The following is a 15,357-nucleotide window of genomic DNA, read 5'->3' on the forward strand; positions in this document are numbered from 1 at the left end:
AGAAGACAGGGCCGGCCCAGTGGCGCACTGGAGAGTGCGCCGCTTGGGAGTGCGGCGGCGCTCCTGCCGAGGGTTCGGATCCCATGTGGAGACCAGTTCCCGCTCACTGGCTGAGCGCGGTGCGGGTGCAACACCGAAGGTTGCGATCCCGTTGCCAGTCCCCGGTACGGGCGCGACACTGAGGGCTGCGATCCCGTTACCGGTCAGTAAAAAAGACAAAAAGGAAAAAAAATACAGAAGACAGAGGAACAATTTAACACATTGGGGATAAATCTGCAAAAACCAGAATGTTTTGCTCTACATGAAAATCTGGCTTCTTCAACAAATAAATTGCAACAAATAAACTGCAAGGAAGAGAGATAGAAAGGGGTACCTAAAAAAGATTTAAGAAACAGTCTAAATGATACATACATAGATCTGTTTGTGTTCATGACTTGAACTAATCATCTATTAAAATTGTTAAACAATTAGGAAAATTTGAACACTGACTGGATACTTGATGATGTTTAAGAATAATTGTTATTTGTTTTTAGGTCTGATAATGGTATGTGGTTATATTAAAGAGTCACTCTCTTTTTGAAAGATATATTCAGATATTTACAGATGAGATTTTATGTCTGGGATTTGGTTCAAAATAACCCAGTGTTGGTGGCAATGGGAAGTAAATATAGATAAAACAAGATTGGTCCTGAGTTGATCATTGCTGAAGCTGGATGATGAGTACATGAGGCTTTATTACTAATTTTTCTACTTTTGGATATGTTTGGAAATTTTCATTATAAAAACATGAAAGAAAAAAGAGTCTTGGTTATTCTAATTAAGTTTATTGCTTTGTTTTCTAGTTCATTGATTTGTGCTTTGGTCTTTAAAAAATTCTTCCCCTCTTTGGCTTTATCTTTCTGTACTTATTCTAGGTTCTTTTAGTACTTTTTTGTGTATTTTCCAATATTTTCTTGTTTGCTAGTAAATACATTTAAGATATAAATATTCCAAAAAACACTTTGGCCACCCAGCACAGTTTTCTTATGTAGTGCATTCTCTTGTTCATTTCTAAACAGTCTGTGATTTCTGTTTAGAACTGGTTATATTTTAGTGACAAAGGGATAATCAAGTTAGGAGATTTAGGGCAATAAATATCTATAGCAAAGCTGGAGAATTGGAAGGAAGCAATTTTAATTTTTTGACTGTTTCCTCTCATATTTTTACCTTTACTGTCATCAGATCTTCTCAGGAACTCTATACAACATTCTAGTTCTGAGGCACAATTCTCTATTCTATTTCAGGTTGCCATAGCCTTCGGCTTAAAGAGGACCATGATGATATTGAAGGAAGGATCATTTCTGTGGTACCTCTATCTGGACAAAATATACTGCTTACTATCTGTGAGAAACGTGAAGGCCTTGGTGGAATATTTCCATATACTTGATGTGCACCACAAGAACACCTTGAATGGTCAGTATTTTCAGAAACATTTCCTTTAGGTTGTTGCCTGGTTTTTAACTAATTTGCAGGAAAACTTGCAGAATAAGAAACTAGTTAACAAATATTTATATTCTAGATGAAGCCCAGAGAGAACTTACCAAATGAGAGTTGAGACTGGTGGCAGTTCACTAGGGAGGATACAATTGCAGACTCTGGAGTTAAGTCCTGGCTCTACTCGCTTTTCTAGGTGATTTGGAAAACATGTCATTATCCCCTTTAAGTCTTGTTTTCCTCATCTAGAAGTGAGGCTTCTAATATCAGAGTCCATCTCATAATTGGAAAAAAAAAGATAATATAATGAAATAATATATGGCAATGCTTAGCACAGTGCCTGACACATTGAAAGGACCTAGTAGGTGCTCATTGTTATTATTCTTGAGAGCTGAGCTCCACTTAGGCATTAACCCTGAAACTCCTTAGCAAGACTTTACTTCTTATCTGTCAAATGGGAGGTTTGAATCAGATGATCTAGTTGTTGGTACCTGTGAGTGACCAAAATATGAAGATTTTAGCCCTGCCATTGAATCCAGAAACTAATAGAAGACCAATTAAAACACTTTGGGGTCTTTTTAGGACTGTGTGTAAATAAGGTATCCTATCCATTCATTCATTTTGACCTCAGAGAGATAAAATGTAACTTGTGAATGTTCCTTCCATAAAGATTTTACAAATAGTCCATTCAATTTTAAAAGACAATAAAAAGAGAATACCTTTTTTCATAATTTCATGCCTCACTGTTTCTTTGTAAATTTACATACAGTATGTTACCATATCTTTGCAATAACCCTGCACTAGATAAGGAGCTGCAAGGCACTTAGCTGTAAATAAATGAGCTGAGATGGAAACTCAGAGCTTTCTGACTCCAGAGTACACACTCAGTCTCACCGGTATGTGTGCTAAGAAGAGTCTGATCTCCCTAGTAACTAAATCACTCCTCGATGATGCAATACTTGAGAGGTGAAGTCATGCTTATGTCTTCTGGTCACTGAGGGACTGGATAGTGACCTGAAGGAGTGAAGACAAATATCTTCCAGGGGCAGGGGTTGACTTAAGGCCTTGGAGACTTGAGTGGGCCAGAGTCAGCTGGTTTTAAAACAGTATTTATTAAGTAGCAACTAAGTCCCACATGAAAACATGTCTCAAAGAGCAGCTACACAAACCTCACTGTGTGTATGTATACATGGTATGTTGTTCCCAGGTGTTCATACAACTATGGGCAGCCACATACCACTGTATAGATGTATCACCATTTGTTTCTTCCATCTACTCACTGAGACATGATTAGTGAGTGGAATGGCAGGGAAAAAACTTGAGCAAGATATGGCCTCACCACGGAAAGAGCAAGGCTGTGGAGTCAGATGGGTCATCATTTGAACCACACCTCTGCCACTTGCTATGTGAAGCACCCCTTTACCATTCAAAGTATGGTCCACAGCAGCTGCATCATCTAGGAGCTTGCAGAACTGTGGAAATTCTCAGTCCAATGCCAGATTTTCTGAATCAGAATCGGTAGTTTTACAAGATCCCCAAGTGGTTGGTAATATCCATTACACCTTGAGAAGTGCTGATATAGAATCATTGATAGGAGGCTTATTATAAAAGGGGTATGATACCACTTTCTCTGTAGGATTGTCAAGGTTCAGTGAGATTTGGCATTTAAAGTGCCCACATGGGTGGTCAGTATGGTTTGTTCTCTACCCCCTGTAGCCAAATGCATTTGCTTTATATAAGCATGAGGAATATTAATAATTTCAGAGAAGGGGAATGATTTTTTATTGCTATTAATTATCTCAAGAGAAAGGTCCAGGTAAAATGTCAGAAGCTCCAAGAAAGTGTCCTAGGTCCCCAGAGAGAATTAAGCTTTCCCTTCCATACATGAGGAACATTTTGTGCCTGTTTTACATTAGTACTTTGCCTTTTATCAGTGATATATACACATCTGTCTGCTCCACTGAGCATGTGAGCTGTCTTCAGGCACCAAGCCCTATCCACTCTCTCATTCTCCACAACACTGAGCACAGTGCTTTTCCACACAGCTCAGGGGCAATTAAAGTTTGAGGAATTGTGGAAGATATAGTGGTGAAGCCACAAACAAAATATCATTATTCCTCCCAGGTCAACAAGCTTCCAATATTACTACTGTTTATGTAGTAATATGGGGCAGAGGAGGCAGAGTTTGGCTCCCTCATCTTGCTAAAAGCAGTTGTTTAGCATTTTGGAACCATTTCAGAATAATCCATCTGCTCACTCCTCACCTTAACAGATGTGCTGTTCTATCACTTCCTTCATCATGTGACTAACTTGAACAGGACACAGATCATGATTTTGTTTGACATACTGGACTGGAATGCTGTGGGTGAAATTGGCTTTGACCAGTTCTACATGTTGGTTTGCATTCTGCTCTCACACCAGGCAAGTAACAAGTCAAGATCTGGTGCAGAAGAGGCAGAGCTTGGCTCCATCATCTTGCAAAAAGCAGCAATTAATCAGGAATGCATCAGAGTTTTTCTTCCTTTCACTAAAAACAGAGCAAGAAAAAATGGGGGGAGGAGGCTAATTTTGGTTCCTGAATGACTTATCCATAACCTGGACATTCTTGACCGTTACCCAGCCTCTCTCCCCTCTACTGCTCCTGCCTATCTTCAGCACTCCTACATAGCCTCTCCTTATAAAGAACAGATCTCATCCTATCTCAGCCCTTCTGGGCATGCCCTTCCTCACTTGTTCTATCTGGTGATTTCCAAAGAATCTCGTGTCTCACTCCCTCAAATGACTTTTCTCAGAGAATTTTCTGAAGGGGATATTTGATGGAGATGAGAAACACTCTTCTTTGGGTTTCCTCCTTACTATATACACACTTCTAGTGTTATTTACCTATTTCCCAGTTCTTGAGGAATAGAGGTCATCATTTTACCACCTGTGCCATGATGTTTCACAAGATTTTCACTGAATATAAGGAAGTACATTATAGTAACTAGAATTCTTTCTAGCAGAATTGATTACTACAGGTGGCCTAAGTTTTCCCTGAATGCAGCTGCTGCAAGCAAGACTTGATGCATTGATAGAATGCTTTCAACCCTGAGCTTCTATGATTTTGCCTTTTGCTTTTAGCTCTCTAGGCAATGGGCTGGTGAATATACAAGTCTTGAAGTAACAAGTTTAGAAAGCAGTACCGACAATATCGTTCCTTTTCTTACATATTTCTCAAAATAGGACCATTTGGAAGGGCAATTTATGTATCGCCATTCCCGGCCTGTTTTTGACCTGCTTGACCTAGATGGGGATCTGAAAATCGGTGTAGACAACTTCCACATGTTCAGATTTCTCTTCAATATTAATAAACAGGAACTCAGAGAGCTCTTCCATGACTTTGACATCACAGGTGACCGTGTAAGTGCAGATCCCTCTTTCTAAAAGCAGGGGACAATGTCCTATTACCTACAGTAGAGATGGGTGAGGAAAAGGGTGGGAAAAACCTATTCAAGTAAGGGTTTTGCATGGTGCTAGGATCAGAAGAAAACTGAAGAGGCTTATGGGCCCTTGAAGAGGGCTAATTTGACTAAGTGTTACATCATGTAATAAGGATACAAATTATAGTTTAGAGAAAGAAATATAATATGTCAGTAGTTGGTGTTCGGGGAAGGGTTTATAGATTTGAGTAAGAAGAAAGAAATTCTATAATGGGAACACATGAGCAAAATCCTAAGAGGAAGCTCTGGTAAAGAGAGTGAATTCTGCTTATTTCAGGAGTAGGTCCATGTTAGGAAGCAATGTGAAGAACCTTATATGCCAGCACGAAGTGTCTGGACTTGACACAGTAGAAGTGAAAATGACCCTTGTCCCTTTAGAGTCTACAATAGACTGGATACTAGGCTACAATCAGACATATAATTAGGTCCTAATTATTGTGCCTCTTTAAGTTTCCAAGTTTCTAAAAAAGGTATTATTTCTAAATAAGAAATTATTACAATCCTGCTGTCATCTGAAATCCTTCCTGAAATAATTTTTCTTTTTTCCCCCGCAACAAAAGCGTCTTAATTACAAGGAATTTAAGCTGTATACTATCTTCTCCTTTGACAAATCCCAGGAGAGGCAGAAAGCAGCAAAAGAAAAAGAGAAATCTCTGCTCATACAGAAAATGTCACCTCAAGTTGATTGGAGCCAAATGAGTTGCTTGAAAAAAATGGGATCTGAAAGTAGAGAACAAGATCAAAACTGTTAACATGTCGAACAATAAACTTAGAGCATCGGAGTGGGTGTCTTTACCTTGACTTTTATAACATGAAGGGTCCAATGAGCCCTCCTCAATCAATAGGTTAATTTTAATAACTTATCCACCTTACAATAAGGTAATGTGAAGTAACTACTTTCTTTTGTTGACATGTCCCAATTCTGCTGCTGCTTTTAAGATCAACTCTACTCATTAGGTCCCTGTGTATCAAAATAATTACCAACACTTACTGGAGCTAGGAAGTTGAAAGAAAGTGAAACTTTCCTAAAATCTGTCATTAGTGGTCTAATACTCGCAGAATCCTTTCTAGTCTTCCAGTCCTTAGGCTAAGACCATCTGGATGCCAGAGACTTCAAACTGGGCAATGGTGAAATGCCTCCAACCCTAAGGGAAGTTGACTTTTTGGAGGCTGTATTCTTCATAGAACCTGAATTAGTCTCTGATGAGTTAGGTGCTTAAGCATCTGTACCAAATCTACTACGGTAAAATAATTATTACATGCCCTTGTATAGTTTAAATTTTTGTATAATAAATGCCTTAAATAATTTAAAAATATTTTTGGCATGGGACTTGTGAATCCTTTCTACCTGATTGTACTGTGATGCTAATAATTATGACAAGTACCATATATTATGTGCTTGATATGGGTTAAGCAGTTCTTTAGATGCATGACTTTATTTATCTTTATAACCCTGAGAATTAAGTGCTATTATCCTCGGTTTAGAGATGAGGAAATTGAAGCTACAGTGATTAAGAACCTTACCCCAAAACATATGGCTCACAAGTGGTAGGACCAAGATTCAAATTCAAGGTCAATTAGATGCCTGTGCTTACAGCCAGGGATCTGAGTAACTTACTTCAGGTTTAGCAGATTGTTTGTTTTAAGCAGGCATTTGATTAGCTCAGAAATCCCTTCTGCATAATTTTAATTACCACATCTCCTTCTACCATAAGTTTCTGAGGAACAAATTTGAGAATTAAAGAAATACAGCTTATTTACTATAAACCAAGGATTTCTTAAGGATATATAACATAACTGACCTTAAGGCATTCAATGAGTTCCCGAGTACCTAATATCATCAAAAACAAAATTTGATTTTACGTTGTCAATGTGCAACTGACAAGAATACTGCCTAAGACTGTCATTCATAATTCAAACTTGTAATAATAGAAATCATGTTAATTATTATGAATACTTCTCTATATTTACTGTGATATTGGATTTTGATAACACTCTTTTCAGCATGACTGTTGTGGTTAGCAGCCAAAACTTCTCTCCTCCCCACAATAGTACCACAAAAGATGAATGGAACTAACAAACTCAACTCAAGTCACTTGACCTCTGATCCCCATATGGGGATAATGGTATCTATCTCACAGAATTGTTGTGAAGACCAAAAAGATACAAAACATCTCACAACAGTGCTCTTGCCTTTTTCTGATCTGGTGAAGTTTGCATTATTCTCCAAGGAGAAATTTGCCCTCTGACAAACAAGTATGGACACTACTACACCTATAAGGAGTATTGACAGACTAGCACTGTTTGGCCAGAAGATGGCAGCTAGAGATTAGCCATTGTTCCAAGGTGCCTCACCACTAAGCTCACCTTGGTATAGCTGCTTCTTTTGTGGCAGTCTAGATGGCTTTTAACACCAGACAGCCTTAGGATCTAGATGTGATTCCGTGAGAAGAAACTGCAGGGAGGTTTTAGGAAGGCTTCTTTTTCTAGGGGGTCCTGAGACATGAAGAGTAACCATGGCATATGTGTTTTTTCAGATATGGCCACTAAAGCAATGAAAACACTACTCCTTATTGTTTCAGAATGGGGGCAGGGAGGGAGGAAGGATAGCCAAAGATAATAGATATAGTAGGTATTAATTCTGGCTAAATAAGTTAATTTTAAACCACATTTAATGACTAAAGTTATTATAAGTTTTCCCCTTCTCTATGGAAAACATTAGGGTGACTATAAAAGGCATTATGAATCAACTATCATATTTTAAAAATTCCTTTTAAGATTATCTTCCTAAACTGGGTGGTTTTATAACAGTATTAGGAAACTGAACATTTATCTCTGATAGGCCCAAACTGAAGTTCAGTGTAAAAACTAAAATTCAGATGCTCCAGGAAAGTGATACTCTTGAGACTAGGAATACAGCAAATACAAAAATCTATCAATGTCCACTTTAGGACTTTTTTCTCAATTATATTAAAAATTTTAAATATGATTTTGCAGGTATGTGTGTAATTGTTTCAATTTAAGTTTCATTATTACCACAGTGAGTTAATCCACTAGGATATGCTTTTAAGGGTAGAGCTCAGACCACATACATTTAGGTACGTTTCTATATGTTAGCAACTCTATATTATTACTATGTCATAGTTACGTTAGATTTTCTTGATAAACAAAGTGTGTTCAGGGGGCCCTAAGCAATGGGGAGAGAGGAGATGCACTTGCAGGGGTATATGTAGCTACAGTCTCAGCCCAGGGCCACAGGACAGGTTCCTCTACAATCTATGTGAGCTATAAAGGGAAAGAATTTTGGAGGAAGCTAATTACAAAGTAAAATCATTTCTTTCACCAGTCATTAGCGCTCATGTTTTATCATCTTAAGCATTATGCCAAAGACAAAGGCTAGAAAAGGCCAAATCGACTGTGCTGACATCTGCTCAGATGGGATAGTTACCCACCTGAGCAGCCCTTACAGAACCAGAGGGATCAGAGGCTAAAGGGATTGCAAGAGACCCAAACAGAAATCACAGGAGACTGGCTATATAGCAAGGGAGGTTATCAGCTGTGCTCTTTTTATCTTCTTCCTAAGTAAAAATACTAAATCACAGTATTTGAGAGTCAGAAGTGAACACAACATCTATCTGCCAATTTGTGCAATTAACAAGAACATTAAAAAGTAGATAGTCTTAAAAACTGTCATAAAATAAGGATTTTTTTTTTCTTTTCACATCAATGAGGAAAAGACGGATGAAAATTATTTGATAAGTAGTATCAGGAAAAGGGAGTAGCTACATTTCTGGAAAAAAAAAATATGGATTTCTACCCTATTCCTTTCATCAAAATAAATTCCATAGAACAATGAAACCGTAAAAGAAATACTAAAAAGATGAGAGAAAAACTTTTATAATACCTGAATGGGAAACACCTTTTGAAGTTAAGAAGAAAACCTAGAAGCCATAAAGTAAGAGACTGATAGATCTAACCATGAAAAACTTAAAATTTGCACTTGGTAAATTCCTCAAAAACAAAAGAAATGGCAACACATGACAGAAAAAGACTAATTTCCTTAATATAAAAAGAATACTTACAAATCAAGAGGATAAAAATCAAAATGCAATAGTAACATGGGCAAACATAAACAGGCAATTAATTCACACACACACACACACACACACACACACACACACACACACACACACACACACGGCCTTACAGTAAAATTCTAAAGTAAAACCACCGGACAGTTTTTCACTTATCAGATTGTCAATAATCAAAAAGTTGGTCAGGGTATAGAGAAATAAGAACAGTCATATTGCTATACCACGGGTATAAGTATAAATTGGTAGAATCTCTTTGAAGGGTAAGTCACACACATCTATAGAATGCACTCCCTCTAGGATGTATATAGATACAAAGATGTATCTGTATAAAAGGAAATTCACTGCAGGACGGTTCACAGTAGCAAAAGACTAGAAATAGTCAAGCTGACCACAATTAAGAGTCTGAAATAAATGTGGTACACCCAGACAATGGAATACTACTACAGCTATGAAGAGGAATGAAGCATATCTAGATCTAACATATATACAACAATCTCTAAGATTGACCATTTTAGAGAAAAACCAAAGGTGTAGAATAGTGTACATATTTATGGAAAAAATGGGGTTGAGTGAATATAGTTATATACACTAGAACAGTGGTTTGCAGAGTGCCTCCCAGATCAGCAGTCACAGATTCACTGGGGAACTTTTATAAATGACAATTATTGGGCCCCACCCAGACCTACTAACTCATAACTCTGGGGAAAGGGTCTAGCAATCTGTATTTTAAGAAGCCTTCCAGGTGATTTTGTTGGATGCTCAAGTTTGAGAACCACTGTGCTGGAATAGCTTTAAAGATACCCAGAAAACTGTTAAAAGTTGCTACCTCTGGGGAGGAGAAACAGGAGACAAGTGACAGGAATGGAAGGCAAACTCTTCACGTTGGTAGATTTGAATTTTTTCCCATGGGTGTGGATCACTTATTTTAAATAAATTTTTAAAATTTAACAAAGCAAAACCTGCCACGTTGATCCAAAAATGGATAACAAACGACCTTAGCACTTCAGAAAAACTGAATTATGAGTTTTGGTTTACAGCATGATTCTTAAGAGAAAAATCAACAACAAAATTTAGACCAAGATTTCAATGCAGAAGATAAAGCATATAGTGACCATATATAATCTGGCATAGCACAGCCTAAGTTTGGTGATAGTGAACTTATTATTGAGCTGAGGTTTTAAAAAGAGGAAAACCTTCACACTTCTCATTAGAATGAGGCAGATTACCCTTATAGAGAGAGTAACAACAATTAAAAACTCAGAATAAAGGCCAAGACGAAGAGAAAAATTGAGCACTTTTTTTTTAAAAAAAAGCACAAAAACCCTACATACTAAAATTATACACATCAAGTATTGGTCCAATCTTATATCAATCTATTTACAATTAAACAGCACCATGGTTTTCTCACCTAGGTTAGTTAAACATGCCCAGAGAATTGTTATTCAAAGTATATGTTCCTTTAAAATAAACTCTTAAAGAGAGCTCAAATCCTCAACAAACAAGACCTTTTACCAATCATAGATTATTAATGACATCATCAAACTTCCTTTAAAAAAAATAGGTTTAAACACTTTTTCTCCCCAGTTGACAAACGTTGAGAGATACTGCTATTCAATGTGGCACACAAAATGAACAAAACCTTTTTGATGACAGGGCAACATACTGAAATACTCTCATATCTCCACCTGTAAATATAAAAATTCTCCTTTGGAATTAATGCTGTTGTCTTCTCTTTATCTTAGATTCAATCAGCAAACCTAAATTAGATGTAGCCACAATCTTTAAAATGATTGCAGAAAAATAGGGCAGTAGTTAATGCTCTCAGAAATATGATATGTTACAGATATATTTAATCAGGCTATAGGAAATTTAATACCATTTTAAACATTAGATTTAAACTAATTAGCAGTTTCATTTTGTCATTAAAATTAATAATGGTGCTTTACATCCAAGTAGGTGTGGAGGGTTGATATTTCTCAACTGAGAACAGCATAAACCGCTTCTGCCTCTACTTTTCCACCTCATGGATTCTTAGGGGTACAGTGGTCATGTGTTAGCACCCTTCTCACTTATGGAACGGACTTTTACAAGGCTCCAAATTAAACACAATCCTTGGCAGCTTTACTCCAGTCATAGGCAGAAGAATCAAGTTATCTCACTGGATTTTTCAGTTCCCTAATCTAATTTGCAAACGGTTCTTAATTTTCCTCTTTGCTAAGAAAGATAAGGGAAGAACACTGTCATTCACCATGACTAGAGGTAACTGTGAACTGGAAAGTACTAAGGTATAAAGCAATGTTTCATTATTTGGTCTCACTGCTGACATTTAAATGATGCCAGTAAACCTTTCATACTTGTAAATTCTCAGTTGAAATTTTCTCTAAGAGACTGAAAACAGGCACAGTTCTCCCAGGCACAGATGGAATAGGTTTTTCTTACATCCTTCCTGCAAAGTGGGGGAGAAGAGATAATTACTTTATTATCCTATAGTGGGAACAGCTATACTTGTGTTCTGTGTTCCCTGCCCCAGAAACTATACATTTGGGGTCACAGTTAACTATGAAATATTCCAAGCAGAGTAGATAGATCTATGAAGGTATTATATAGTAGAGACCTTCTAAGCCTGCAGGTTTGTTATATAGATATTCCAAATACCTACGCAGCAAGAGAACAAGAGACTTTTCAACTGAGTATCAGTTAAAAGGCAGATATCTGACTGCACTGACTAAATTATTGCCTAGTGTTCCAAAAGAGTACCTGCCACCAACGTGCTGGAAGGCACCAAAATTTAGTGTGAATGTAAATAAGGAGCTCAACGTTTAGGGATGGGGAAAGCAACACTGAAACACAATTTGCCAGTCTCTACTCCTTTATGGCTAAATATTAACTGAGCTAAGAAAAAAAAACAGAATAGAGGCAAACCTCAAATACTGCTCTTTTCAATTTCCATCTTAATTTAAAGGAAAAAAGCTTAAATTTTATAACTGTTATTAGTGATTTCTGGAAATTATATAATTTGATATATTTTTCAAAAAATTCTGCATTCAAAAGGTGCTTGGTGCTGTTCTTCATGGATGCAATGTTCCATTTACAGTCCAAATCATTTAAATACAGCCATTACATAGTTGTTAAGTGTTTCAAAATAAATGGTTATCTATTTCTTAACTGCCTCTCAAATTAGAAATTATAATTACATGAGTCTCAAAGGCTGGCTTTTTGTGTTTTATTATTTTTGTTGGTCTCCATCACAGATGGAATTTTTCACTGGTAATTCCTCAGAACTAAATCCATTCATAGGGAATTCAGAGCAGTGAAAATAAATTTCACGCCATAGAGTAGGAAATGACAACAATAAAAAGGAGTGGAGAGATCTGGAAACCAGCCAATAGGACCAGTTCAGTTCTCAACTGGTGTTGGGTTTTGCAAAGGTTGGCTCACTATAACCTGTACAACATAGTCCTTTGGGATCTTCAGCTCTTCCAACTTCATTTTGTCGGTGAGAGGTCTGCCAGAGAAGAACCACCGCTGACTACTTGGTTCCACTCCTTCTGTTGCATGTAACCGTCTCTTCATGTGGAATACTGTGTCTGTACTGCGGACCACAAGTTTGAGGTCTTTGCCTGTAGAAAGACGCAAACGTAGCTGACATTCATACCCAGAATTGGGTGGTGGCTCAGGAATATCCAGAGTCTCTATGTCACTCTTTTCCTCTATCATGTTGATTGGTGGTGCCAAGCAATAGACTGGAAGCTGATATCTGTTTCCCAGTTCGTCATAGCACTCTGTAAGTGCACCTTCAGAGAGAGAAGATATGAATAAGAGTTTAATCTAAATGAACATATATTTTTTGCACCTTGCTTAAGATTCTCTTGCTAGCATGCCACTTTAGAGAAAAAATATATAATGCCAATCACTGTCAGCTAATCATCAATGATAATCATCAAGTCCCATGCCCAATTATGTGTTTATCTAATTTTATATTAACCATGACTACAGCACCTTACCCCTACCTCTCCTAAATCATGTCATACCTAGTCCACAACTTCAATAAAATAGAAAGGATATGAAAGTACACAAAATGCAAATTTACTAACATTATTAATACTTAGGCCAAATTAAGGGGAAATTTAAATTACATCGGGTTTTAAAGAAAGGCATCAGCTACCTTAAGCCAACAAACAAACGAGAAAAAAAAATGGATCTTTATGCCCAATTCACCACAAACACAAGTGTTCCAGAGCAGTTTTCTTAGTGCCTGGACTTCCTAAATTGAAGTACTTGGCCAGAAATTCTTAATCCAAAGAGATTAAGATGATAGCCTTACCAACTGCCCCAGACTCACGGCATATATATGAATCTCATTAGCACAACTACCACAGAAATGACTGAGATGTTTTATTTAACCCCAATAGTCAATCTATTACAGAGAAGCTATGAGTTAAAAAGGAAGAACAAAAGGGGGGTGAAGTTTATGAGCTAGCTCTGGGGAGAGAAAAAAACATCATAGTTTTTTAAAAAGTATTAATGGCTAATTTACTTATAAAGCATAAACTGCATTACAATTACCAGGACTTCCTTGGGGAGCACAAAAACATAACTTAATGAACATTTTATTTTAAGGTTGCATATAACATGTCCTTTCCTCAAACTGGAATATTAATGTTGTTTGATTATCACTTTGGATAAAAAACAAAAACACCTACCATATTCAAATCATTCATACACAGGGTAGTAAATACAGGAAGTGGAACACTGAGCAATAGTTATCAACAAACAAATGAGTTAATGAACTGATATTTGTGGTCACTGTCAATAGGCTGAAAATACAAAGCATTTGAAATGTGACTGAATGACCCGTCCCATCTAAGTTATATAAGATGGGCTGGGGTGATAGCTTGGTCAGAAAGCAGAATACACATGAATCTCACCTCTCTTCTCTGTTTAAAGATATTGTCCAGTCTCTGTGTTATTCACTAACATTACTATGACACTGTAGAAATGGATCTACTGCAAGCAAAGTTGTGATCACTAGAAATTCCCTACATCAGTAACCATCACACTGCAGTACCCATGTATTTATAAATATTGGTATAGTCAGTTGTGCAAACTTCACTGCTTATATACTTTATACAGTCTGGTCCTGAGGCAAAGAAACCTATCAGAGTGTCTTTCAGATATGCTGGCCATCATGAGAACCAGAAAAGAGAAAGCAGAGAGTTTACTACAGACCCATCACCTCTATTAGAAAAACAATTTCAGTGTTGTTGGACCCTCACTGATGTTGGAGGGTCAGCAGAGTCAGCCTTGTAGATACAATAACACATTTATATAATTGTTCTGCTACAAACAATTCTGTTAGAGAGGCACTATACCAAATCATTACCTTCACATTCAGGAGACCAACATGAACTCTTGCCTTTTTGTTACCTAGCTGTGCAACCCGAGCAATGTTCTTTAACCTGAAATACCTTTCTCAAATGGCAAAATTAGGCAGGATAAAACTGACCTCTAAAGTGGTTTCCAGGTTTACACAAGCTTCATTATCTTCATAGACCATGACAGATATAATATAGCAGAGTGATGTCTTGACTAAAATCATCCTACATTTGTGACCTCCATAGAAACTAGGACTAAGGATGCCATGGAAGCCTTTATGTAGTGCTAAAACAGTAGTATATGCCAACCTCAAAACAAACATACAAACTAATAGGCACACTGGCTCTTACTAGATCAGAATACACACTTCTCCATCATAATGGAAAGAAGCCCTGTCTTTCCCTCCAGCCCTTCAGCCCAGCACGTCAGGGTTTAACTTTTAAATCTCAAATGGGTGAGAAAAAAACTCACAGCTAGATTACATTTATTCTTACTCAAGCTCAGGCAGCACTCATATCCACAGTGCTGGAAATAAGCTATCCAGATTCTGTATTGCTTATAAGCTCCCATATTTTAATATTTTTGGAAAAGGTAACTTGTTTTTTATTTAATATAAAGTTTTCTGGTTTATTCTTTCCTTCATTTCTGCCTATAAAATTATAATCTGTGTTATAAATATGCTATAGTTTTAGATCAAACTAAAAATTTAAAGACTTCCGGTTTCCAGTCTGACATGTAAGAAACTTGGAAGTTGGGCCGGCCCGGTGGCGCACTGGATAGTGCGCCGCTTGGGAAGCGTGGTGGTGCTCCCGCCTGAGGGTTCGGATCCCACATACAGACCGGTTCCCGCTCACTGGCTGAGGGAGGCGCGGGAGCAACACCGAGGCTTGCGATCCCGTTGCCGGTCCCCGGTCCGGTACGGGGGCAACACTGAG

The 15,357-nt window shown here is 37.4% G+C and overlaps 2 protein-coding genes across 3 annotated transcripts in view; one reads left to right on the top strand and one right to left on the bottom strand.

Annotated features, from left to right (window-relative positions):
- Positions 1 to 206: 206 nt before the first annotated feature.
- EFCAB9 (EF-hand calcium binding domain 9) lies at positions 207 to 5,651 on the top strand. Its single transcript, XM_008579733.1, is given in 5 exon segments — positions 207 to 1,452; positions 3,746 to 3,894; positions 4,696 to 4,872; positions 5,513 to 5,580; positions 5,582 to 5,651. Coding segments are annotated over 5 exon segments (603 nt in total). The 5' UTR covers positions 207 to 1,313.
- Positions 5,652 to 10,329: 4,678 nt separating this feature from the next.
- Positions 10,330 to 15,357, bottom strand: part of UBTD2 (ubiquitin domain containing 2) — a 74,713-nt gene continuing 69,685 nt past the window's right edge. For both annotated transcript variants that reach the window (XM_008579725.1, XM_008579726.1), the window contains exon 3: positions 10,330 to 12,840. In XM_008579725.1, coding sequence (XP_008577947.1) covers positions 12,443 to 12,840 — 398 coding nt within the window. In that variant the 3' untranslated portion in view covers positions 10,330 to 12,442. The remainder of the gene's footprint in view (positions 12,841 to 15,357) is intronic.

The sequence above is a fragment of the Galeopterus variegatus genome, unplaced genomic scaffold (genome assembly GCF_000696425.1).
Source record: "Galeopterus variegatus unplaced genomic scaffold, G_variegatus-3.0.2 Scaffold1948, whole genome shotgun sequence".
NCBI lineage: Eukaryota > Metazoa > Chordata > Mammalia > Dermoptera > Cynocephalidae > Galeopterus > Galeopterus variegatus.